This window comes from Lynx canadensis, chromosome B3, assembly GCF_007474595.2.
Source record: "Lynx canadensis isolate LIC74 chromosome B3, mLynCan4.pri.v2, whole genome shotgun sequence".
NCBI classification, from domain to species: domain Eukaryota; kingdom Metazoa; phylum Chordata; class Mammalia; order Carnivora; family Felidae; genus Lynx; species Lynx canadensis.
The window spans coordinates 72059809-72081631 of record NC_044308.2 but is presented as its reverse complement, the minus strand read 5'-3'; the positions used below and the strand labels follow the sequence as shown (position 1 = coordinate 72081631).

Sequence of the window (21823 nt, the reverse complement as noted above, 5' to 3'; positions counted from 1 at the left end):
TTTGGTTTTAGTTTTGTTTACAAATGAAAATGATTAAATCATTTAAAGCAGGTCAAAGACATAATGCAATGTTCACTTTTATTTGTTTTTGAAAGAGAACACAAGCAGGGAAGGGACAGAGAGAGAGAGGGAAACACAGAATCCAAAGCAGGCTCCAAGCTCTGAGCTGTCAGCATAGAGCCTGATACGGGGCTTGAACTCACGAACCAGGAGATTGTGACCTGAGCCGAAGTCGGACGCTTAACTGACTGAGCCACCCAGCTGCCCCCCAGTGTTCACTTTTACACAATCACTTACAACTTTGGAGAATGGATTGAAGAGAGTACAGTAAACAGTATGGAAGCAGTTGAAGTTTTCTAGATAGGAAGTATCACAGCTTGGAATAGTGTGGTTTCACGTGGAGAGAATGGATAGATTAGAATTGACAGGGTTTGGTGTGATGGCAGGTTTGTGGTCTGAGCAAATGGGTTGAGGTGGGATCATTTATTGAATTATGGAAGATTTTAGAAGCAGCCAATTTGGGAGAAATCAATTAGTTTAGATTATGTTAACCTTAAAATTCCTTAACACATCTGTAGTTAAGCAGAAAGATATTCAGATCTGAATTTTTTTAGGCTGCAATTAAAATTTTGAGTTTATCAGCATATAAATAGTTATTAAAACCTTAATGATGATTAAAGTTCCCTCAGGGGCAGGGAGGATTTCTGTACATAGTTCTGTATTTTCTTATAGAAAGTTCCTTCTCTAATAGAATGGGTGTGAGCTCAGAACCAATGCTTAAAGAATTCCCCAAAATTTACTTATTTGTTTAAAAAAATTTTTTTTTAATGTTTATTATTTTTGAGAGAGACAGACAGAGAGCAAGCAGGGAAGGGGCAGAGAGAGGGAGACGCAGAATTGGAAGCAGACTCCAAGCTGTGAGCAGTCAACACAGAGTCTGATGTGGGGTTCGAACTCAGACCACGGGATCATGACCTGAGCTGTAGTCAGTTGCCCAACTGACTGAGCCACCCAGGCGCCCCTTATTTGTTTGTTTTTAGAGAATTCTCCCAAATTTCAAGGTCTGGGTGAAGGAGAAGGAATTGTATGCCAGAGTTACAGGAGAAAGATTAGGAAAAGATATGTCACAAGAAGCACTGGCAACAAGTGTCTGAAGAAAGAAGAGTTTTTTCCTTAAAGTTTCTTTGAGATCTTTGGAGCCGTGGGTTATATATTTTCATATACCATCCAGAGTCGGATGCCAGTGACTTAGAAGAAAAAGAACCAAAGTGATTGAAAATTGGCCAAAACAAAAACCAGAACCAAAATAAAGGGCGGGTGGGGGGGAGGGGTGCTACTGATGAGACTATGGTGTCTCAGCAAATCCCAGGGAAGGGAGTGCTTAATGGAGAGAATTAGGAATTGTGGAATGCTTTTCAGAGGTAAAACGAACTGGGGACAAAACTATTTCATTATATTTGGCAATTTGGAGATCATTAATGACCTTGACAAAAGTAAGTAGTTTAGTTGTGTGAGGAAAGTGGATGGAAGAGTGGAATGGATGGCAGGGAAGGTGATGACATGGAGATACCTTGTGTTTAAACCAGTTGGGAAAATTTGGCTATGAAGCAGAACAGAAAAATCATTACAGGCAGATGAAGAGTAAGGAGGTCTTTTTAAGATGTGCCTTAATAGAGGGGCGCCTGGGTGGCGCAGTCGGTTAAGCGTCCGACTTCAGCCAGGTCACGATCTCTCAGTCTGTGAGTTCGAGCCCCGCGTCGGGCTCTGGGCTGATGGCTCAGAGCCTGGAGCCTGTTTCCGATTCTGTGTCTCCCTCTCTCTCTGCCCCTCCCCCGTTCATGCTCTGTCTCTCTCTGTCCCAAAAATAAATAAACATTGAAAAAAAAAATTAAAAAAAAAAAGATGTGCCTTAATAGAGAATATCCATGTGTTTGTGAGAATGATCCAGTAGAGAGGGATTAAGAAGGTGAGAAGGGATGGAATCCAGACCACATATGGAGAGAATGGCCGCTCTTAGGAGACTTGCTCTGGTAATGGGTGAGAGGATAGGTGCAGGCTCAGGTAAGTTTTTAGAATTTGATACTGTGAAATTTGGGATCTCCCTTCTGAAGACTTCTTTAAAAAAAAAAAAAAAGGTTTTTTTTGAAATAGGATCATCAAAGTAAAGGTGGGGTGGAAGGTTGGGTCTATTGGACAGTGATCTTTTGGTCTTACTATTTGTTTGATAACTCCTTTAGGATGAAGAGCCCTTCAATCCTGACTATGTAGAGGTGGATAGGATATTGGATGAGTCTCACAGCATTGACAAAGACAATGGGGAGGTAAGTTGGGGCATGGAAGAACATGAAAGGTCTTAGATTTCTGCTGGTCTGCTTGCCCATCTTTTATTTTTCAGATATGGCTAAAAAAATCCCTGGGACAAAGAGGTATTTTTGAGTTTTTCTGAGGGCTCTTTAGAATGAAATTGGGAAGATTAAGGGAGTAGGGAGAGAGGCTAAAAGGAAAGCTTTCCATAAAATCAAACATTTGAGAGCTATATTTATAAGTACCAAGAGCTGTATGAACAAGTACTCATTCACCTTGATCTCATTTTCTCTCAGATTTTATATGGGAGACCCCTGACATTCAGTTGAGGGTGAGAGAAGGGGAGAGTAGTAGAGATACTTCACAAATCTTCGTAGTTATGAATGTAAAAATACCTGTACAGACTCTTAGCTTTCTTCATGTTGTTGAGAATTACTAAGTTTTTAAAAATTTTTTAATGTTTTTATTTATTTTTGAAGGAGAGCGAGAGCATGAGCAGGGGAAGAGCAGAGAGAGAGAGAGGGAGACACAGAATTCAAAGCAGGCTCCAGGCTCTGAGCTGTCAGCACAGAGCCCAATGCAGGACTCAAACTCACAAAATGTGAGATCATGACCTGAGCAGAAGTCAGACGCTTAACCAGCTGAGCCACCCAGTTGCCCCAGAGAATTACTGATTTTTTAAAACGTTTATTTATTTATTTTGAGTGGGTGTGTGTGAGCAGGGGAAGGGCAGAAAGAAAGGGAGAGGGAGAGAATCCCAAGCAGGCTCCATTCTGGGAGCACAGAGCCCCACACAGGGCTCTTTGTCCCATGAGCCAGCTGCGAGGGCTCAACATGGGGCTCAATATTACAAAACCGCGAGATCATGACCTGAGCCCAAATCAAGAGTCAGACACTTAACGGAGTCACCCAGACGCCCCAGAGAATTACTTATTTGGTGAACTTACCATCAATTAATGCGTTTTGATTTATCATTAAAACTGATTTGAATCTGTACTTTTTTTTTAATGTTTACTTTTGAGAGAGAGAGAGCCGCAGGGGAGAGGCAGAGAGAGAGGGGAACAGAGGATCTGAAGCAGGCTCCACACTGACAGAGAACCCAGTGTGGGGCTCCAGCCTATGAACCATGAGATCATGACCTGAGCCAAAGTTGGACACTCAACCAGGTGCCCCTGAATCTATACTTTTAAACAGAATGTGGGATTCCCTTCCCACAGATTCAGATTCAGTAGGTCTAGGGTGGGACCCAGAGATCTGTATTTTTAAGTTGGTTCTCCAAGGGATTCTCAGGCATAGCTTCATTGGGAATCAGAGCATTAAAGCTCTGTTAGCAGATTTTACACATGCTAAAACACTTGCTAATACAGATTCATAAATTACTTTTTTCATTTTCCAAGGAAGAATTGTAAAGATCTAAGCCACCAGTGAATTGAACATCCTCTCTTAATTTTTTTGAAACTTACTTAGACTGTGAGCAACCATTCCCTTAGAACTTAGTGCTTTCTTTGCACTTTAAGTAGCAGTTGTTGGTTTGCTTTGTACGGCCATATTTCATAAAGTTTTTATCACGTCTGACAGTTACTGCTTACCCAGTGATGAGTACAGAACCACAGAACCTTGTTAAAATGCCAGTGCCAGGTGGTGAGCTGGGCCCACTCACAAGTTAAGTGACATGTTTCCATACACCACCCTTACAGGACCTAAAAATTAAAGTCTTCCCTCTGTAAAATTCCAAGTTTATTGTATAAGCCTTTAGAGTCACTCAGAACCTTAGACATCCAAGACCTATTACAGTTCACTATGTCTTCATATCCTAATAGGCATCCTCAGATAACATAGTCTGCTTTTGGGGGTAGGAGTGGGAGTTACTGTTTGTTGTTCATTTGTGGGAGGTGAGTGGGAAACCAACCCAACTATTAGAAAGGACAGGTTAGCTGCTATTAAATTTTTCTCATCATTTTCAGGATCTCAGTCTTCTTAGCCTTGAAAATCTTGTGCTCTCTATCAACATACTTAACTCTTCCAGAAGTAATTGGTCTTTGGTCCCTTTGGACTGTGTTGGAAATGGCAAGACAGAAGAAAATGTTTTAGTTCCCTGGTAAAGCTTTTGCTGCCAGTATTGGATATCATCCTATATACCCATTTCCCTCCATCCCCAAAATAAGTTTACTTTGTCATCCTCTGTACATTACCTAATAGTGGAAATAAGTATTATAAATAATAAAGTATTTGGAACAGTAAATTATGATGCTGGAAATGTGTGACCTGGACAAATGGCTTTATGTAGGTGACCTGAGTCACTATAATAAAGAAAAGGAGCAACTAAATTAATTCTGGGGATCCCATGATCTGTGACTCTGTTGAGGTACTTAGATATAATCTTCAAACTTCTTGCTGTTTTGAGGGGTATTCTGTGAATTGATCATAGAGATTACTGTTGATTACACTAGGCCCAATATAAAGTTTTGTTTTTTGTTTTTTTTTTTTTTTTCAACGTTTATTTATTTTTGGGACAGAGAGAGACAGAGCATGAACGGGGGAGGGGCAGAGAGAGAGGGAGACACAGAATCGGAAACAGGCTCCAGGCTCTGAGCCATCAGCCCAGAGCCTGACGCGGGGCTCGAACTCAGGGACCGCGAGATCGTGACCTGGCTGAAGTCGGACGCTTAACCGACTGCGCCACCCAGGCGCCCCTAAAGTTTTTTGTTTGTTTTGGTTTTTGTTGAGAGAGAGGGAGGGAGGGAGGGAATCCCAAGCAAGCTCTCCGCCAACAGTGCAGAACCCGATGTAGGGCTCAAACTCATGTACCAGATCATGACCTGAGCTGAACTTGGATGCTTAACCGACTGAGCCACCCAGGGGTCCCAGCACTAGGCCCAATCTAATTCTTGTTTCATATAAGCCAGAAATGGAAATGCAGTCAGTGCAAAGATCATCTTGAGTAGTGAGAAGAGGAGCCATTTTACCATAGGTCACTGCCCATCCTTTGCAGTAGAACACCTACATAGAGCACAGTACTGTAGGTGGAGCTTCAGCATTTGCCCTTCCTCTTCTCTCTTCTTACCTGTCCTCAATGATAGCTCTTCTAGTTCTCTCCTAGCTCACAAGGGAATCTCTTTACCACCATATGACTACTCTTTGACGTAGCGTCTGCACTCAGAGCTACAGAAGCTCCGAAGCCCAGTGATTTCAGCCCTGCTTTTCTCTTACGGGTTTAATATGTTCCTCACTTAGAAAAGTAGCTTGACTTCCACTCTTCCACTGTATTAAATTTGGTCCCAGGACACTAGTATGGAGCCAGAGGTCTATCTTTTAATTTCAACCTAAGTCAACATAATACAGGCGAGAAAAAAAAAAAAATATATATATATATATATGTATATGTATATATTTGGCATTTGCTTGGTTGATGAGCATAATGTTTCAGTGCTTAGTGTTCTAGAAACTACTGGCAGAACTTTGCCTTTTAGAATAGATTCTGATAAATTGCTGCAAAAATCATCAAAGCCATGAATAGTACATGCATCTTTTTTTTTTCTAGTACTTTTTAGTATTAACACCTTGTGATCTGACTCGATAGTCAAATTCTTATCCTTTGATCACAGGAGAGAACACAGAATCAGTTCATTAAGCCGTTAGCTTCTTCTCTCCTAGCCTGTAATTTACTACCTGGTGAAATGGTGCTCTCTGCCCTACGAGGATAGTACGTGGGAGCTGAAAGAGGATGTTGATGAGGGCAAGATTCGAGAATTTAAACGGATCCAATCAAGGCACCCGGAACTCAAAAGAGTGGTAAGTATATTTGCATTTAGAGTGTACAGCCCACATAGGTAATGATGTAATTTTTTATTTATAGAAGTTTATGTTGTTGTTTAGCTTTGTATCATGGACACTTTGAAACATACAAAAGTTAAAGAAATGTTACAGTGTACATTGTGAAGAAATGTTACAACGTACCCATCACCCAACTTTTAACAATTAATGATAGCTGATTTTTCATGTATTTCTCTATCTACTCATTTTCCTGTTTCCCAATTTATTTTAAAGAAAATCCCAGATTCTTTTATTTCATCCATAAATATTTTGGTGTTTATGTCTAAAGGATAAATAATACCATTTTTACACCTAAGAAAATTTAACCATTTCTCAATATCATCAAATAACCAATTGTTATATGAATTTCTCTGATTGTCTTCTAATGTTAAATTGTTTGAATTGGATTCAGAATAAAGGTTTATATATTCCTGTCAGTTAATGTGTCTCAGATCTCTCTTAATTATAGTTCCTCCTGTCTCTCCTTTCCCATCTTTGCAGTTTCTCTTGAAGAAATCAGGTGGTTTGTTCTCTAGGGTTTCCATGGTCTGAAGTTTGCCAGTTGCATTTCCCTCGGTACCTTCTAACATGTTCTCTGGCCCTTATATTTTACATAAATGGTTAGATACAGACCAGTGCTGTCCACTGGAACTTTTTAGCGCTGTGCTAACATAGTAACCACTAGCTACATTGCAAACTTTCAGTAGTCACAGGTAGCTAGTGGCAGGTATAAAATATTATCATTGTAGACAGTTCCATTACAAACTACTATTCTAGAGGCTTGATCAGGTGGGGAAGGGAGATGACCAGATCTACTTAATAGATGGTTCTGTCAGGTTGTCTTTTGTGATAGTATTAGCCATTTATGATCATTGCCTTGGTCTGTTTTTTTTTTTTTTTTAATGTTTATTTTTTTTGAGAGATGGAGTGTGAGTGGGGGAGGGGCAGAGAGAGGGAGACACAAAATCTGAAGCAGGCTCCAGAGTCTGAGCTGTCAGCCCAGAGCCTGAAGTGGGGCTCAAACTCACAAGCCACGTGATCATGACCTGAGCTGAATTCGGACACTTAAACCGATTGAGCCACCCAAGGGCCCCTGCCTCGGACTGTTCTTTAAGGATTTCAGAATGATGATACTTTAATTGTATCACATCTTCATTTATTAGCCAGAATTTTCTATAAAATACGACTCACCTACTGTTTGGTCACTCTGAGGTACAGATTGTATAAGAAAGGATAAATGCTTTGTTTTCTTTATTTTCCAGTTTTCAAAATAACAAGGTAGTTCTCTAGCATCCTTCAGAAGTGATCAATGGATTTTTTTCTCTTTACGTTTTCCTTTTTAGTTTTTTAAACTTACGTCATGAACTCATGAATTTGAATATATTTAAGATGCTTTTAATTCACGTTTTTGAATTGATTTTAGGTACTAGAACTGCCTGGGACATTTGCCTAGTTTTGTTAATATCTTCACCCCACTAATTGAAATTTTCTCTTTTGTAGAATCGTCCACAGGCAAGTGCCTGGAAGAAGTTAGAGCTTTCACATGAGTATAAAAACAGAAACCAGTTACGGGAATATCAATTGGAAGGGGTCAACTGGCTGCTTTTTAATTGGTATAACAGGTATAGAAAAGAGTGGGCCCATGAAATGTAGGCTTGGTCTGGGAGGATTTTTATTCATTTTCTGTTGAAACAGTTTCTTTTTACTCTTTTGTTATGTACTTTTAAAAAGATGGTATCTTTTAACATGCTTTTCTTTTTCCATGGTGAATCTTCAGGCAAAACTGCATCCTGGCTGATGAGATGGGATTGGGCAAAACTATCCAGTCCATTGCCTTTTTGCAGGAGGTATATAATGTGGGCATTCACGGACCCTTCCTGGTCATTGCCCCACTGTCCACAATTACTAACTGGGAGCGAGAATTCAATACATGGACAGAAATGAACACTATTGTATACCATGGCAGTCTGGCTAGCCGTCAGATGATTCAGCAATATGAAATGTACTGCAAAGATTCACGGGTGAGTTGCATATCATGGGAATGTAATGGTTTGGAGAGAGTAGGCCAAGGTAGCTGGTGTTTTAGAGGCTTTTCTATGAAAAGACTTTTAATGAGGTTTTCTTAGGTGATTTATGGCATTTTGTCTAGATTACATGAGGAATTTTTTTCACTTTTGCTCTTTTTATCCAGTGAACATTTTGATCCAGTGGGAGTTCTGGCTTCATTTATGAATACTTAGATTTTAAATAGAATTTTACCAGTATTGATGACTTTTATTTAGGAGAGAATGGAGGTGGTGAACTTAGGCCATTTCCTTTCTTTTTCTTAAGTCTACTAAAATTTTCATCAAGATCAATTCCTGTTTCTATATAAATTTTAAAATAAAAATTTGAGCTATTCATCCTTTCTTAGTCGTATTTTGCTGCTATTTTGTTAAACTGATTCTCCTGTCCATTTTTAGACAGTAACAGATATTATCTATTTCACTTTCACTTTTGTCTTGTATGTTTCAACGGTGCCTGACCTTTGTGGATTTCAGTGTTAACTATCAAAAGATCTAGGTTTTGAGATACATGAGCTAGGCATACAGCAGAGTCAAAAATGTCCAGCTTCATTCAGTGAGGTCTGTCATTTTCTCAAGAAACTGAATGTGTTGAAGAGACATTGTATCTTACATTCAGTGATTTGGCATTATTTATCATGAAGATAAACAGCAGCAGAGGTGGGTGGTGGTGCAGTTTGTATTTCCTGTTGAGCCTGCCTGAATATAGAAAAGAGAATGTGTAATTCAGAAGAGGTCCCTGTTTAGGTTCATGGTAGGCCTTTTCTTAACTTTATTGCCTTCGTGCTTAGGGGCGCCTCATCCCAGGTGCATACAAGTTTGATGCCCTGATCACCACTTTCGAGATGATTTTGTCAGACTGTCCTGAGCTTCGTGAGATTGAATGGCGTTGTGTCATCATTGATGAGGCCCATCGGCTGAAGAACCGTAACTGCAAGCTGCTTGATAGCCTCAAGCACATGGACTTGGTGAGTTCTTCACATTGACTCATGGGCAAAAACACCTGAAATTCAAATAACCCTAATTCTCTGTGGAATTAATATAACTTTAATTACCAGAGAAGAAAAAAGAATCCCAATCCTGGTATTGGGTGGTGGGTATGACCTATGGGAGTGGACACCTGAAAGTCTTGTAAGAGTCCTGTATATTTTAGAATTGGAAGGTAATTGTATGTTAGTGGTTTTTAACCAGGTGGAGAGGTGGGATACTGTATTAGTTACTTCGTACTACATAACAAATACCCTAAACGTTAGTGGCTAACAACTATTATTTTTTATGATTTTCTAGCCCAGCAACTTGGGCTGTGTTCGGCTAGACCATTACTTTGGTGATCTTGCCTGTAGTCAGTAATGTGGCTGCAGCTGGCAATTGGTGGGCTCTTGGGTCATCTTCTGTATGACCTGTTATCCTTCAGTAGGCCAGACGTTGCTTCTTTACATGGTAGAGTCAGGGCAGTGTCCAGAGAGGGCAAAGGCAGAAGTTGCAAGGCCTTTGAGTTATAGGCTCTGAAACTCACACAATATCACTTCTGCTACATTCTCTTTGTCAGAGCAAGCCACAAGGCAAGCCCAGATTCAAGGGGTGAACCTTGATAGGAGGAACTACAAAGAATTAATGGCCATATTTAATCCAGCACAGGTACATTCCCTAGAGGGGGACATATTAGGATATCTGTGGGGATTTGAGTGTGGAAAGGCATATGTAATTGAAAAAATAAATATTTTGAATATTTCTTTGCTCATAATCATGTTTAAGTTAATTCTTGTTAAATATCAAGGTGTTTTTTTTTTTTAATGTTTTATGTTTATCAAAAGAGGGAGCAAGAGTGAAAGAAAAGTTAAGATAGTAATCTGGTCCATTCCCATAATTCTACAGATAAAGAAATTAACGCTTAAGTTCTATACTTGATAGAAAACCCCAGATGTCCTTTGTGTTTTTGAGTTTTATCATTTTTTTGTTTTCTCCATTTCTAGGAACATAAAGTGTTACTCACAGGAACACCATTGCAAAATACCGTGGAGGAACTGTTTAGCTTGCTTCATTTCTTGGAACCTTCACAGTTTCCTTCAGAATCAGAGTTCCTCAAGGACTTTGGGGATCTCAAGACAGAGGAACAGGTAGGAAATGTATCTGGACAAAAAAGGTAAAGTGTGTAGTAGGCACGCATGTACTGTCATAGGCCGTGAGGGCCTTTTTGAACTTACAACCTTGTGCCTGCATCATTTGTGGCATTGTGCAAAATCTACATTTCTCATAGTGGAAAACTCATGTTTTTTTCATGTTTCCAAGTAACGTAAGCATGTTTGTCCTCATAGTTTTTATTTCTTTTCTCTCTGTATTGGGCACAGGTTCAAAAGCTACAGGCCATTCTCAAGCCAATGATGCTGAGAAGACTCAAGGAGGATGTTGAAAAAAACCTGGCACCCAAACAGGAAACTATTATTGAAGTAGAGCTGACCAACATCCAGAAGAAATACTACCGGGCTATTTTGGAGAAGAATTTCTCCTTCCTTTCCAAAGGGGCAGGTCACACTAACATGCCTAATCTGCTCAATACAATGATGGAGTTGCGCAAATGCTGCAACCACCCATATCTCATCAATGGTGAGAGAGCTCTTGGAGAATACTGCATTCCTCTGTCACCTGTGTTTCCTTTCTAACGATACTCCTCAGGAACTGTGGATACGTTGACTGACTCAACCTAAGTTGGGGAGGGAGAGGGCTTCTTTTAAAGCAACTCTTATGTGAAATGTCTTTCGCTAGTTCTTCCCCCTTCATCCTGCATAATCTTAAATTATATGCAATTTGCTGTTTAGAATTTCATGAATAAGAACTCAAGTAGTCATTCTGTCCTCTGGAGAAATGTCCTCACTGGTACTCCATTTTGCAGTTTCTGATTTGGGTGCCAGTGGGATGGTAATAGTTGTTATCATGTACTGTCCTAGTTCTAGTCCACATATTTATGTATATTTTACCCAATTACAATCTTAAGTCTTGATTGATTTGTAGTATTTTGTATGACACAGTCGAAGATTATTTAGGATGTTTTGGGTGCTGAAATTCTCTGTGAGAAAAATGTTTATCTCAAGTCAGATGACTTTTCTTGGCTTCCTTATCTCAGTTAAGTAAACTACAGCCTTAGCATGTTTCTCTGGATCTCACCATCAAGTTTGATTTTTCTTTTGGCAGGTGCAGAAGAAAAAATCCTGACAGAATTTCGAGAAGCTTGCCATATTATACCTCATGACTTCCACTTGCAGGCCATGGTTCGTTCAGCCGGCAAATTGGTTCTTATTGACAAGTTGCTTCCAAAACTTAAAGCTGGTGGCCATAAGGTTCTGATCTTCTCCCAGATGGTACGCTGTCTAGATATCCTAGAGGATTATCTAATTCAGAGGAGGTGAGAAAAGAGTCATACCTTGCCTTGTGTTTAGTGTAGCTTCGTAAAGTTGCAAAGAGTAGGAGGGTCTGGGTTTAATAAAGTCGACTAGGACTGGGATAAAAGAAGTATTTAAGATTCCTACTCTCAACTCTCTGATAAGGTTTGGGTCAACTAGAGATACAGAGATACTCATATTGATCCTAGTCTGCTTTTTTGGTCTCTTTTTTCTGCTTACCAATTAAATTTTTTTCTGTGATTGTCGCACAGGTACCTATATGAGCGTATTGATGGGAGAGTCAGAGGTAACCTTCGACAGGCAGCTATTGACCGGTTCAGCAAGCCTGACTCAGACCGTTTTGTCTTTTTGCTATGCACCCGGGCTGGTGGACTTGGTATTAATCTCACAGCTGCTGATACCTGCATCATCTTTGATTCAGACTGGAATCCACAAAATGACCTGCAGGTAGAGGAAATCATTGTCTTAGGGACGAACCACCTAATGTAAGAGGTTTTTCAACAGGATCAAGATCTCATAGAAAGACTTTCTTTCAAAGAGTATGGCATTGTTTATTTGGTTTAAAGGTGGCAGTCTCCATCAGCAAACCGTCAGTAAATGTTTTGGGCTTTGCAGATCATACGGTCTCTGTTGTAACTACTTAGCTCTGCTCTTGTAGCACAAAAGCAGCCATAGACAACATGGAAATGAATGGGTGGGTTTGCGTTTCAGTAAAACTTTATTAACAGAAACAGGTGGCTGGGTAAACTATAGCTTGCTGACTCCTGTTGTGTTTGGTGGGGCAGTCATTTCATCTTGAAATTGACTTTTGGTTTTGAGTTGATCTCATGGCTGCATTATAGATGTGAATTGGTATTGTGAATTCTTCCCACCCCAATTTTATGTTATCTTTGCCCTTTCTTTCCATTTCTTTTTAACCAGGCGCAGGCACGATGTCATCGAATTGGGCAGAGCAAAGCTGTGAAGGTGTACCGTCTCATCACTCGTAATTCTTATGAGAGAGAGATGTTTGATAAGGCTAGCCTTAAGTTGGGATTGGATAAAGCTGTGCTTCAGTCCATGAGTGGTCGGGATGGCAACATTACTGGAGTGAGTCCTCTTAGTCTGTGGATACATTTGTAGCAGGTCATAGCAATAGAGGGAGGCAAAGCTATTTTTGCACAGGAATCTGACCACCATGTTTGATTTCTCAATTCTTATTTCTTAAAATGTAATAAACTAAATTATTATGATATGGTTAGGTAATGCTCTTAGTAGTTTTTTCATCTTACTGTTGGGTTTTGCAGATCCAGCAGTTCTCCAAGAAAGAGATTGAAGATCTCTTAAGAAAAGGAGCATATGCAGCCATAATGGAAGAAGATGATGAGGGCTCCAAGTTTTGTGAAGAAGACATTGACCAGATCTTGTTAAGACGAACCACAACCATCACCATTGAGTCTGAAGGAAAGGGTTCTACCTTTGCCAAGGTATGTTCTGTCTGTGCCAAATGCTAGAGAAGCAGAGGTAGAGACAGGAATTTCTGGAATTTAAATATATTTTTTAAATATAGTTACTGGTTTCACTTGCTCAAAAAAGTGTTGTGGTCAACTTTGTTCCTTCCTCACTAGGCAAGCTTTGTTGCTTCTGAAAATAGAACTGATATTTCTCTGGATGACCCCAACTTTTGGCAAAAGTGGGCCAAAAAGGCTGACCTGGACATGGATCTACTGAACAGCAAGGTAAGCTTCCTTTTCTTTACGGAAGCAGTGTTTCAAGAGCCTTTGTAGCTGCTCCAATTCTTTGATGCTGGCCTTCGTTTATGATGGTGTATTGTATATAAGAGCCATTGTAAAAACTTTCTGCATATGAGGCCCCAGAAAACTACTTAGATATCTACCACTTACTTTTGCTTCCTGAGTCCCTGTAGATTATTTTGCATGTCCTAAAAAAAAAAATCTCTTTTTGAGTATCTACAGATGTTATATCCTAGGCTATTTCAATCCATAATTGTCTTAATTCCTTTCCCACAATCCTATCTTGAACAGAGTTACTCTTCTGCTTCTGTTCTCTGTATAGAATAACTTGGTGATTGACACACCTAGAGTACGAAAACAGACCCGGCACTTCAGCACCCTGAAAGATGATGACCTAGTGGAATTCTCTGATTTGGAAAGTGAAGATGATGAGCGGCCACGCTCTCGCCGACACGACCGTCATCATACCTATGGGCGCACTGACTGTTTTCGGGTGGAAAAGCACCTCTTGGTATATGGGTAAGAACCCGTCTTGCCATTAGAGGTAGTGGATTTTAATCCTGCTAGACACTCGGTTTGCCTTTCAGATTGGAAGCTCTGACCAAAGAGGGGATAATGGGAAAAACTTTTTTCTGTTAAGATGTTTTCCCCAGATCTTTTTCTCTCCCATCTTTTGGAAGTCCCCAGGAAAATATTAACACAATTTTCTGTTTTTCTAGTTGGGGACGGTGGCGAGATATCTTGTCTCATGGACGCTTCAAGCGACGTATGACTGAACGAGATGTGGAGACAATTTGCCGGGCCATCCTTGTTTACTGTCTTCTACATTATCGTGGGGATGAAAATATTAAAGGCTTCATTTGGGACTTGATTAGCCCTGCTGAAAATGGCAAGACAAAAGAATTGCAGAATCATTCAGGTAATTATCAACTCTTTACTGTTTATCTTTCTATAGATCACCTAATCCTTTTCAGGTCCAAGGGTTTTTCTCAATCCAAGTCTTTAATGTCTCCCCTTTCCCAGGTCTGTCTATCCCTGTGCCACGTGGACGCAAGGGGAAAAAAGTAAAATCACAAAGCACTTTTGATATCCATAAGGCAGATTGGATCCGGAAATATAATCCTGATACCCTGTTCCAGGATGAGAGTTATAAGAAGCATTTGAAACATCAGTGTAACAAGTAAGGATGGAAATTAACAAAGACTAAAGCATTTTCCACCCCAAAGTTTCTGTGTTATTACTGACCCGGCTCTTCTTCCCTCACTTGTAGGGTGCTATTGCGGGTACGGATGCTCTATTATCTAAGGCAGGAGGTTATTGGAGACCAGGCAGAGAAGGTGTTAGGGGGTGCCATTGCCAGGTAAAGTTATGGTACATTTTTCTTTATGCCTTGCCTTATACCAGAAAAGATTGGTTTATTTATTTCATTCTGTGCTGTCTTTGGGATAACTGATAATTAAGAAAGTATGTCACTTCTTTAATCTTACGCTTGATATCAGTGGAAGGAAATAGGCAGATCCGTGAGCATTTAAGTTAATGGATAAAAGAAGATACCTATAATAGTCTTCCCAAGGATTGTTATTTAATTCTCTGCATTGCTGTGTTGACTCTGCTGTCTTCTACCTTTAGTGAGATTGACATATGGTTCCCAGTAGTGGATCAGCTGGAGGTTCCAACAACATGGTGGGACAGTGAGGCTGACAAGTCCTTGCTCATTGGAGTCTTTAAGCATGGTAGGTACCTTTTTTAGTCTGTTTATTTCCTTTTGTAGACTTACGTCCACAGATGGAACATGTAGCGTAAAATGTTTATGGCCAGTACCTGAGTTATCTGATTGGTTTTCAATAAAATTAAGTTTGAATAAGAAACTAGTTCTTAAATATCCAGAGCAAAGCATTTCGTTCCTATAAATAGATGTTCAGAAAGACCAGATGGATAGTTAAATCCCAAGGTAGGGAGTCTCCCATCTGTTCCCTAATCAGTGTTATCAATTTGTATGTTGTGGTATCTTAGTTAAGCTTCCACAGTTCAGGGGAGGTAATATATGCCCACTCCTACTAATAATAAACACGTTTAATTTGTATGAAAGTGTTCTACTTATGTAACATCCTATTTGTCTAAATGTTCAACAGTCGCTCTGATGAAGGTATGAGCTACAGTGAAACAAAATGGAGTACAAAAAGGAAGAGTACTCCCTTTTCAGTCTTGCCTAATAACAAATCCTAGGTATTAAAAGCAGTGATTGCTAACTTCCAGCCCAGTGACTTAGTGAATTAGAATATCACTTTTTTTTTTTTTTTTTTTTTTAACTATTCTGGGGTCACCTGGGTAGCTCCAGAGGTTAAGCATCAGGCCCTTGGTTTCGGCTCAGATCATGATCTCATGGTTCGTGAGTTCAAGTCCTGCGTTGGGCTCTGTGATGACAGTGCAAAGCCTGCTTGGGATTCTCTCCTCTCTCTCTCCCTCCCTCCCTCCCTCCCTCCCTCCGCCCCTTACCCACTCCTGTGCTCTTGCTCGCTCTCTCTCAAAATAAGTAAACCTATAAGAAATTGAAAATGTTTTTCTGTTTATTTCTTTAACATAAAAGTAATGGCACTTAACATGTTTTTGAGATGTTTTAAGGGATCAGAAAAACTGAACACTTTCTAATCGTAGATTTACTTGTGAGACAAAGAGGTTTAGATGAGTCCAAACATCCTGAAATATATTCATGGACTCATTCATTCATTCTCTGTTCATCAGACATTCAGTGCCTGTTTGTTTACAGGTGTTTCTTGTCCTTCATTCAAAAATGTGTGACCTAGCCCTAAATTATTTTACTTTTTCAGTTTCCCCATGTATGTAGTAAGAATAATAATAGAAAAACTACCAGTTAAATAGCTATGTAAACTTTTCACCATTCTTTATAAATTCTGATTAAGTTCTTATCTTTTATAACTAGCGATAAAACTCTTTGTGACTCTAAGTTGCTATAGAAATATTAAATATAGTCATATAACCCAGTAGCTGTCCAAGTTAGTATTTTCTATTATGAGCAAAGTAGCTCAGATAGTTCAATTATTTCAGCACCCTTTAGGCAAAATTAATCTCTTATTTTCTTCAGCTTAAGACCCTTTTTCTTCTAGGCTATGAGAAATACAATACTATGAGGGCAGATCCAGCCTTATGCTTCCTGGAAAAGGCTGGTCGACCAGATGACAAAGCCATTGCAGCAGAACATCGAGTATTGGATAATTTCTCTGACATAGTAGAAGGGTAAGCACCGGTGTTTAATTGTCTTGAAGTTCTGAATCTACCCCATGAAGCATATTAGTTGCTTATACTAAGAGACAGCATAACTGTAGCCTTGACTGAACCCATTAGTATTCTTAATGATGGTTATACTCATTAATGATAAATTCTTAACAAAGAGTGGGATTAGCAGAAAGCACTCCATAAACTAGGCTAAAACCACACATTGCCATAAGATGCCACTAAGGGTGAAAATTAACGTTACTCTTAAACGGCTTATTTGACATTCTGTTCGGTTTTCTTGCAACACTTTTCTGTGTAGCCACAGCTGACAGGACAACTGATTCTCTTGAAAGATAATAGCCATGCAACTCTCCTACGCCACTTATGTGGTTAGCGCCTCAGGAGATTTTACCCCTGGTTTATCATCTCTCAGTGGTAGCTGACACATATAGGCATAGATTCTGGATACGTGCCTCGATGATGAATTGCCATGCTAATACTGAGTCACCAGGTGGGGCAGTGTTGCCCTGGTTTGGGTGCCAGTGAGTTTAACAAAACTTCTCACATGGAGACCTGAGGGGCATGTTCAGTAGTTGGCTTAGTTCATGAATACCCATTCCATGTACTCTTCTGCAATTGAGAGATTTCTCTGATGATCACAACCTTAGTTTCTTTAGTGCAGAACACTCAAAGGAAATTGGGTTAGTTATTCATTGCAAATCATGTATTATGTCACCCTTCCACTCAGTAGAGTAAAGTAAAACAAGCAAACATGGACTATTCAAATGTAATAATTAAAGTAAATAGGAAGGATGGGAAGAATGGGTAAAGAATAAAAAAGGCTATCAAGAGAAAGGAAATATGCTGGTTAAAGTGTTTTGTTTCAGATGTGAGCAATTTAGAATGACACTTTGTCAGTTTCTCCCCGTTCTTTGTCCTGTTCGGTGTTGTACCTAACTTTCTCAGATCTTAGCACCTGGCTGCCATTCCTTTAAGCATGAAAGAAAAGACTGCTTCATGCTAGATTATACATTTGGCTAGGTCTTCATCCTAAATTGCTCATAGTGAAGGAAGATACATTCTTGTGTTGTTGTTTTTTTTCATGCTTTTGAATAATTTTAGGGTTGACTTTGATAAGGATTGTGAAGATCCTGAATACAAACCACTCCAGGGTCCCCCAAAGGACCAAGATGATGAGGTGAGGAATTCTCCTTTGAGTCTAGCTTTTCTCTATTACTAAATAGTTAAGTATTCTCCCATTCCCTGGATCCTGAAGTGTATTGATTAATTTATAATGCAAAATGGAAAGTAACTACCATTTGAGAATATAAAGTAGTAATGGAAAGGATTGTGATACCAACTGGGGGAGACCAGGGATGGCTTTGTGTAGGAGGTGGGACCAAGCTGGATATTGAAGTATATTATGTGACTGCAAAATTCCTGAGTCCCTAATTTTTAAGCCATTAACAACAACTGATTTTTCAGGTTTTACTTTCTTATCCCTTTAGTTGGTTGCTTCCATTTCTTTGTGAGGGGTCATTAGAAATTTTTCTTGATCCCTTTGGTGCCATAGAAGGACTCACATAAGAAAGTGATTTCAGAGTGCCAACTTCCCCCCCTTTCCCTCCCCCCCCCCTCCATCCTGTGGGGTGGATCTCCTTCTCTAGGGTGATCCCTTGATGATGATGGATGAGGAGATCTCAGTGATTGATGGAGATGAAGGTAAACTTCTAGGTCAACTAGTACAATTTTGTGTGGGGTGGTGGGTTGGGGAATTATTAACTGAATTCTGTCCTGTCCTGGGATTTCTAAGAGCTTTGCTTTTGGGTGGCTTGATTATCTCTACTGTCCTTCCTATACTTCCTGTTCATTCTTCTTCACTTCCCACAGCCCAGGTGACCCAGCAGCCAGGCCATCTATTCTGGCCTCCAGGCTCTGCTCTGACAGCTAGGCTTCGGCGCCTAGTAACAGCTTATCAGCGCAGCTACAAGAGAGAACAGATGAAGATAGAGGCTGCAGAACGAGGGGACCGGAGACGACGGCGTTGTGAGGCAGCCTTCAAGCTAAAAGAAATCGCGCGGCGGGAAAAACAGCAACGGTAGTGTGGCTGGGAATTTGGGCTGAGTTGTAGGCTTGCCTTCAGCTATGGGTCTTACTGAATTTTTTTTTTTAATGTTTATTTATTTTTGAGACAGGGAGAGACGGAGCATGAATGGGGGAGGGGAAGAGAGAGAGGGAGACACAGAATCCAAAGCAGGCTCCAGGCTCTGAGCTGTCAGCACAGAGCCTGACGCGGGGCTCAAACTCACAAACTGTGAGATCGTGACCTGAAGTCAGACACTCAACTGACTGAGCCACCCAGGCGCCCCAGTTATGGGTCTTATTGAAAAACATCTTAGGAAGGATTTATTTGGAATTCCCTAGAGGGACCACTTATTTTTTTGCCTTTAACTTTTATTCCTCTATGCCAGAAACTTTGGTTGTGTGCCTAACCACAACTCCTAAGGAGGTCTTTTATGTGACCGTTCTCATTTATTTGCCCACATCATTTTTTCCCTTAGTTTGCTATTCTTAAATTCTTATATGTTATAGAGTACCTCTTAACTCCCTCTTCTGCTGTCTTCTGGGCCCCCCCTTTTTTTTTGTCCCTACTTTCAATTTTTGTTTATTCAGATATTCTAAGCCACATTAAGAAATAACCAGTTTCCCTGTGTTTTGGTTTTTTTTTTAAGTTTTACTTATTTTGAGAGAGAGAATGAGAGCGGTGGTGGTGGGCGGGGGGGAGGGGGTTGGAAAGAGAGAGAGAGAGAGAGAGAGAGAGAATCCCAAGCAGGCTCCCACACTGTCAGTGCAGAGCCCATTGTGGGGCTCGAACTCACAAAGCGCGAGATCATGACCTGAGCTGAAATCAAGAGTTGGATGCTTAACCAACCTACTGAGCCACCCAGGCACCCCTTCTCTGTTTTTCTGATCACTATTGCCTGATTCCTCTTCCCTTTAGATGGACAAGGCGTGAACAAACTGATTTCTATCGGGTGGTGTCTACCTTTGGTGTGGAATATGACCCTGATACCATGCAGTTCCATTGGGATCGCTTCCGTACTTTTGCCCGTCTGGACAAAAAAACAGACGAAAGCCTTACCAAGTACTTCCATGGCTTTGTGGCCATGTGTCGCCAAGTGTGTCGCCTTCCCCCAGCAGCTGGAGATGGTAAGCAAGACTGGAGAGTCTTGGGTGAGTGGGGATGGAGGGCAACAGAGCCAAGTCGCTTCATTTCTCCGTCTGCCCCTATCTCTTGCAGAGCCCCCGGACCCTAATCTGTTCATTGAGCCCATCACGGAGGAGAGGGCCTCACGGACTCTTTACCGTATTGAGTTGCTTCGGCGCTTACGGGAACAAGTTTTATGCCATCCCCTTCTGGAAGATCGGCTGGCATTATGTCAGCCCCCAGGTCCTGAATTGCCCAAATGGTGGGAGCCTGTTCGGCATGATGGGGAGCTTCTGCGAGGGGCAGCCCGACATGGGGTGAGCCAAACAGACTGCAACATCATGCAGGACCCAGACTTTTCTTTTCTGGCTGCCCGTATGAATTATATGCAGAACCATCAGGCAGGAGCACCAGCTCCACCCCTGTCACGCTGCTCTACTCCACTGCTCCACCAGCAGTATACCTCGCGCACTGCCTCACCACTGCCCCTGCGCCCAGATGCTCCTGTTGAAAAACCACCCGAGGAGACAGCCGCCCAGGTCCCCAGTCTGGAGAGTCTGACTTTAAAGCTAGAGCATGAGGTGGTGGCCAGGAGCCGACCAACCCCACAAGACTATGAGATGCGAGTAGCCCCCTCTGATACTACCCCTCTGATTTCCCGGAATGTTCCACCAGTCAAACTGGAGGATGAGGATGATTCAGACTCTGAGCTGGACTTGAGCAAGCTGTCACCATCATCCTCTTCTTCCTCATCCTCATCCAGCTCCAGCTCCAGCACTGATGAGAGTGAGGACGAGAAGGAAGAAAAGCTAAGTGAGTGCATGTGACAGGCTGTTGGCCCTTTTCCCCATTTCCCACCTCTCCACCCCACTCACCTCACTCTTCCCCTTCTTTTCTACATGCATCCTCTGGGAGAGATTTGGATTTTGATTTGATAGAATACCAAAAGAGATCTGTTACTCTCTGGGCTTTTATTTAAAGCCCATATAATTCCATTTCTATATAACTTCATTCTTCCATCTCTGCTCACATTCTGTATGGTCTCTAGCTGCTGACCAGTCCCGCTCAAAGCTCTATGATGAAGAGAGTCTCCTGTCCCTCACTATGTCCCAAGATGGATTCCCAAATGAAGATGGAGAACAAATGACCCCTGAGCTTCTGCTGCTACAAGAAAGACAAAGAGCCTCTGAGTGGCCCAAGGTAATAGCGTCATTCCTGAACACATAGTGTGGAAATATAATGTAACAGAAGCAGGGAACGAGGAACAGATGGTTCTCGTTTTCTTTAATTGTATTTTGCGCTACGCGGTTTTTTTCATGAAACTCTTCCCAGTTGACTTAGGGATCTGATACTATTACCTCCCTCCTCCTACCTTGTGATTTTTACCCATTCTGACAATGGTGGCAGTATTGTTTGTCACAGAATCACATAGCTGGTTCTCCGGCCCTAAAACCAGTATTGATTTCTTTTCCCCCCATTCAGGATCGTGTCCTTATAAACCGTATTGACCTCGTCTGCCAGGCTGTACTCTCAGGGAAGTGGCCTTCTAGCCGCCGGAGCCAGGAAATGGTAACAGGAGGAATTTTGGGGCCAGGCAACCACTTGCTAGATAGTCCCTCCTTGACTCCAGGAGAATATGGTGACTCTCCAGTCCCCACACCACGAAGCAGCAGCGCGGCTTCCATGGCAGAGGAGGAAGTGTCTGCAGTCACCACAGCAGCAGCTCAGTTCACAAAACTTCGCAGAGGCATGGATGAAAAGGAGTTTACGGTTCAGATCAAAGATGTAAGCTTAGCATTTAGGCACTGGGAAGTGGGGAATGAGGCTGTAGTTTTACTAACTACTTCACTAACATGATACTAAACTCATTTGGTTAGCTAACTTTAAAAATGAGAGGGTATAAAAATTAGAGCTCACACAGCTCCATTGAGGAGAAGTCATTGCAGTAAAGGAAGGGATCTTGACTTCTATCTCCTGGGGACTAGATTAAAAGAAACAATATTTTTGAAAGAAATTTAATTGATACAAGGTTCTCTTGGGAGGCTTGTTTCTAGATCCTAGAAACCTAGT

The 21823-nt window shown here is 41.1% G+C and overlaps 1 protein-coding gene and 1 non-coding gene across 8 annotated transcripts in view; both read left to right on the top strand.

Annotated features, from left to right (window-relative positions):
• The window catches only part of CHD8 (chromodomain helicase DNA binding protein 8), a 62278-nt gene that overhangs the window by 35114 nt on the left and 5341 nt on the right, over positions 1-21823 (top strand). For 5 of the 7 annotated variants that reach the window (XM_030318650.2, XM_030318655.1, XM_030318653.1 and 2 more), the window contains exons 10-34: positions 2238-2321; positions 5959-6096; positions 7618-7739; positions 7895-8138; positions 8972-9148; positions 10154-10297; positions 10529-10784; positions 11370-11580; positions 11830-12025; positions 12500-12667; positions 12865-13044; positions 13186-13296; positions 13634-13830; positions 14031-14230; positions 14311-14491; positions 14582-14671; positions 14941-15044; positions 16437-16566; positions 17668-17743; positions 18213-18267; positions 18436-18643; positions 19547-19755; positions 19847-20566; positions 20802-20953; positions 21236-21538. In XM_030318650.2, the coding sequence (XP_030174510.1) occupies positions 2238-2321; positions 5959-6096; positions 7618-7739; positions 7895-8138; positions 8972-9148; positions 10154-10297; positions 10529-10784; positions 11370-11580; positions 11830-12025; positions 12500-12667; positions 12865-13044; positions 13186-13296; positions 13634-13830; positions 14031-14230; positions 14311-14491; positions 14582-14671; positions 14941-15044; positions 16437-16566; positions 17668-17743; positions 18213-18267; positions 18436-18643; positions 19547-19755; positions 19847-20566; positions 20802-20953; positions 21236-21538 (4656 nt within the window). The remainder of the gene's footprint in view (positions 1-2237; positions 2322-5958; positions 6097-7617; positions 7740-7894; positions 8139-8971; positions 9149-10153; positions 10298-10528; positions 10785-11369; positions 11581-11829; positions 12026-12499; positions 12668-12864; positions 13045-13185; positions 13297-13633; positions 13831-14030; positions 14231-14310; positions 14492-14581; positions 14672-14940; positions 15045-16436; positions 16567-17667; positions 17744-18212; positions 18268-18435; positions 18644-19546; positions 19756-19846; positions 20567-20801; positions 20954-21235; positions 21539-21823) is intronic. The other 2 variants (XM_032593676.1, XM_032593677.1) reach the window with 1 other exon arrangement.
• Positions 17018-17127, top strand: LOC115517507. Its single transcript, XR_003969950.1, has one exon. It is a non-coding gene; the product is annotated as a small nucleolar RNA U6-53/MBII-28 (small nucleolar RNA).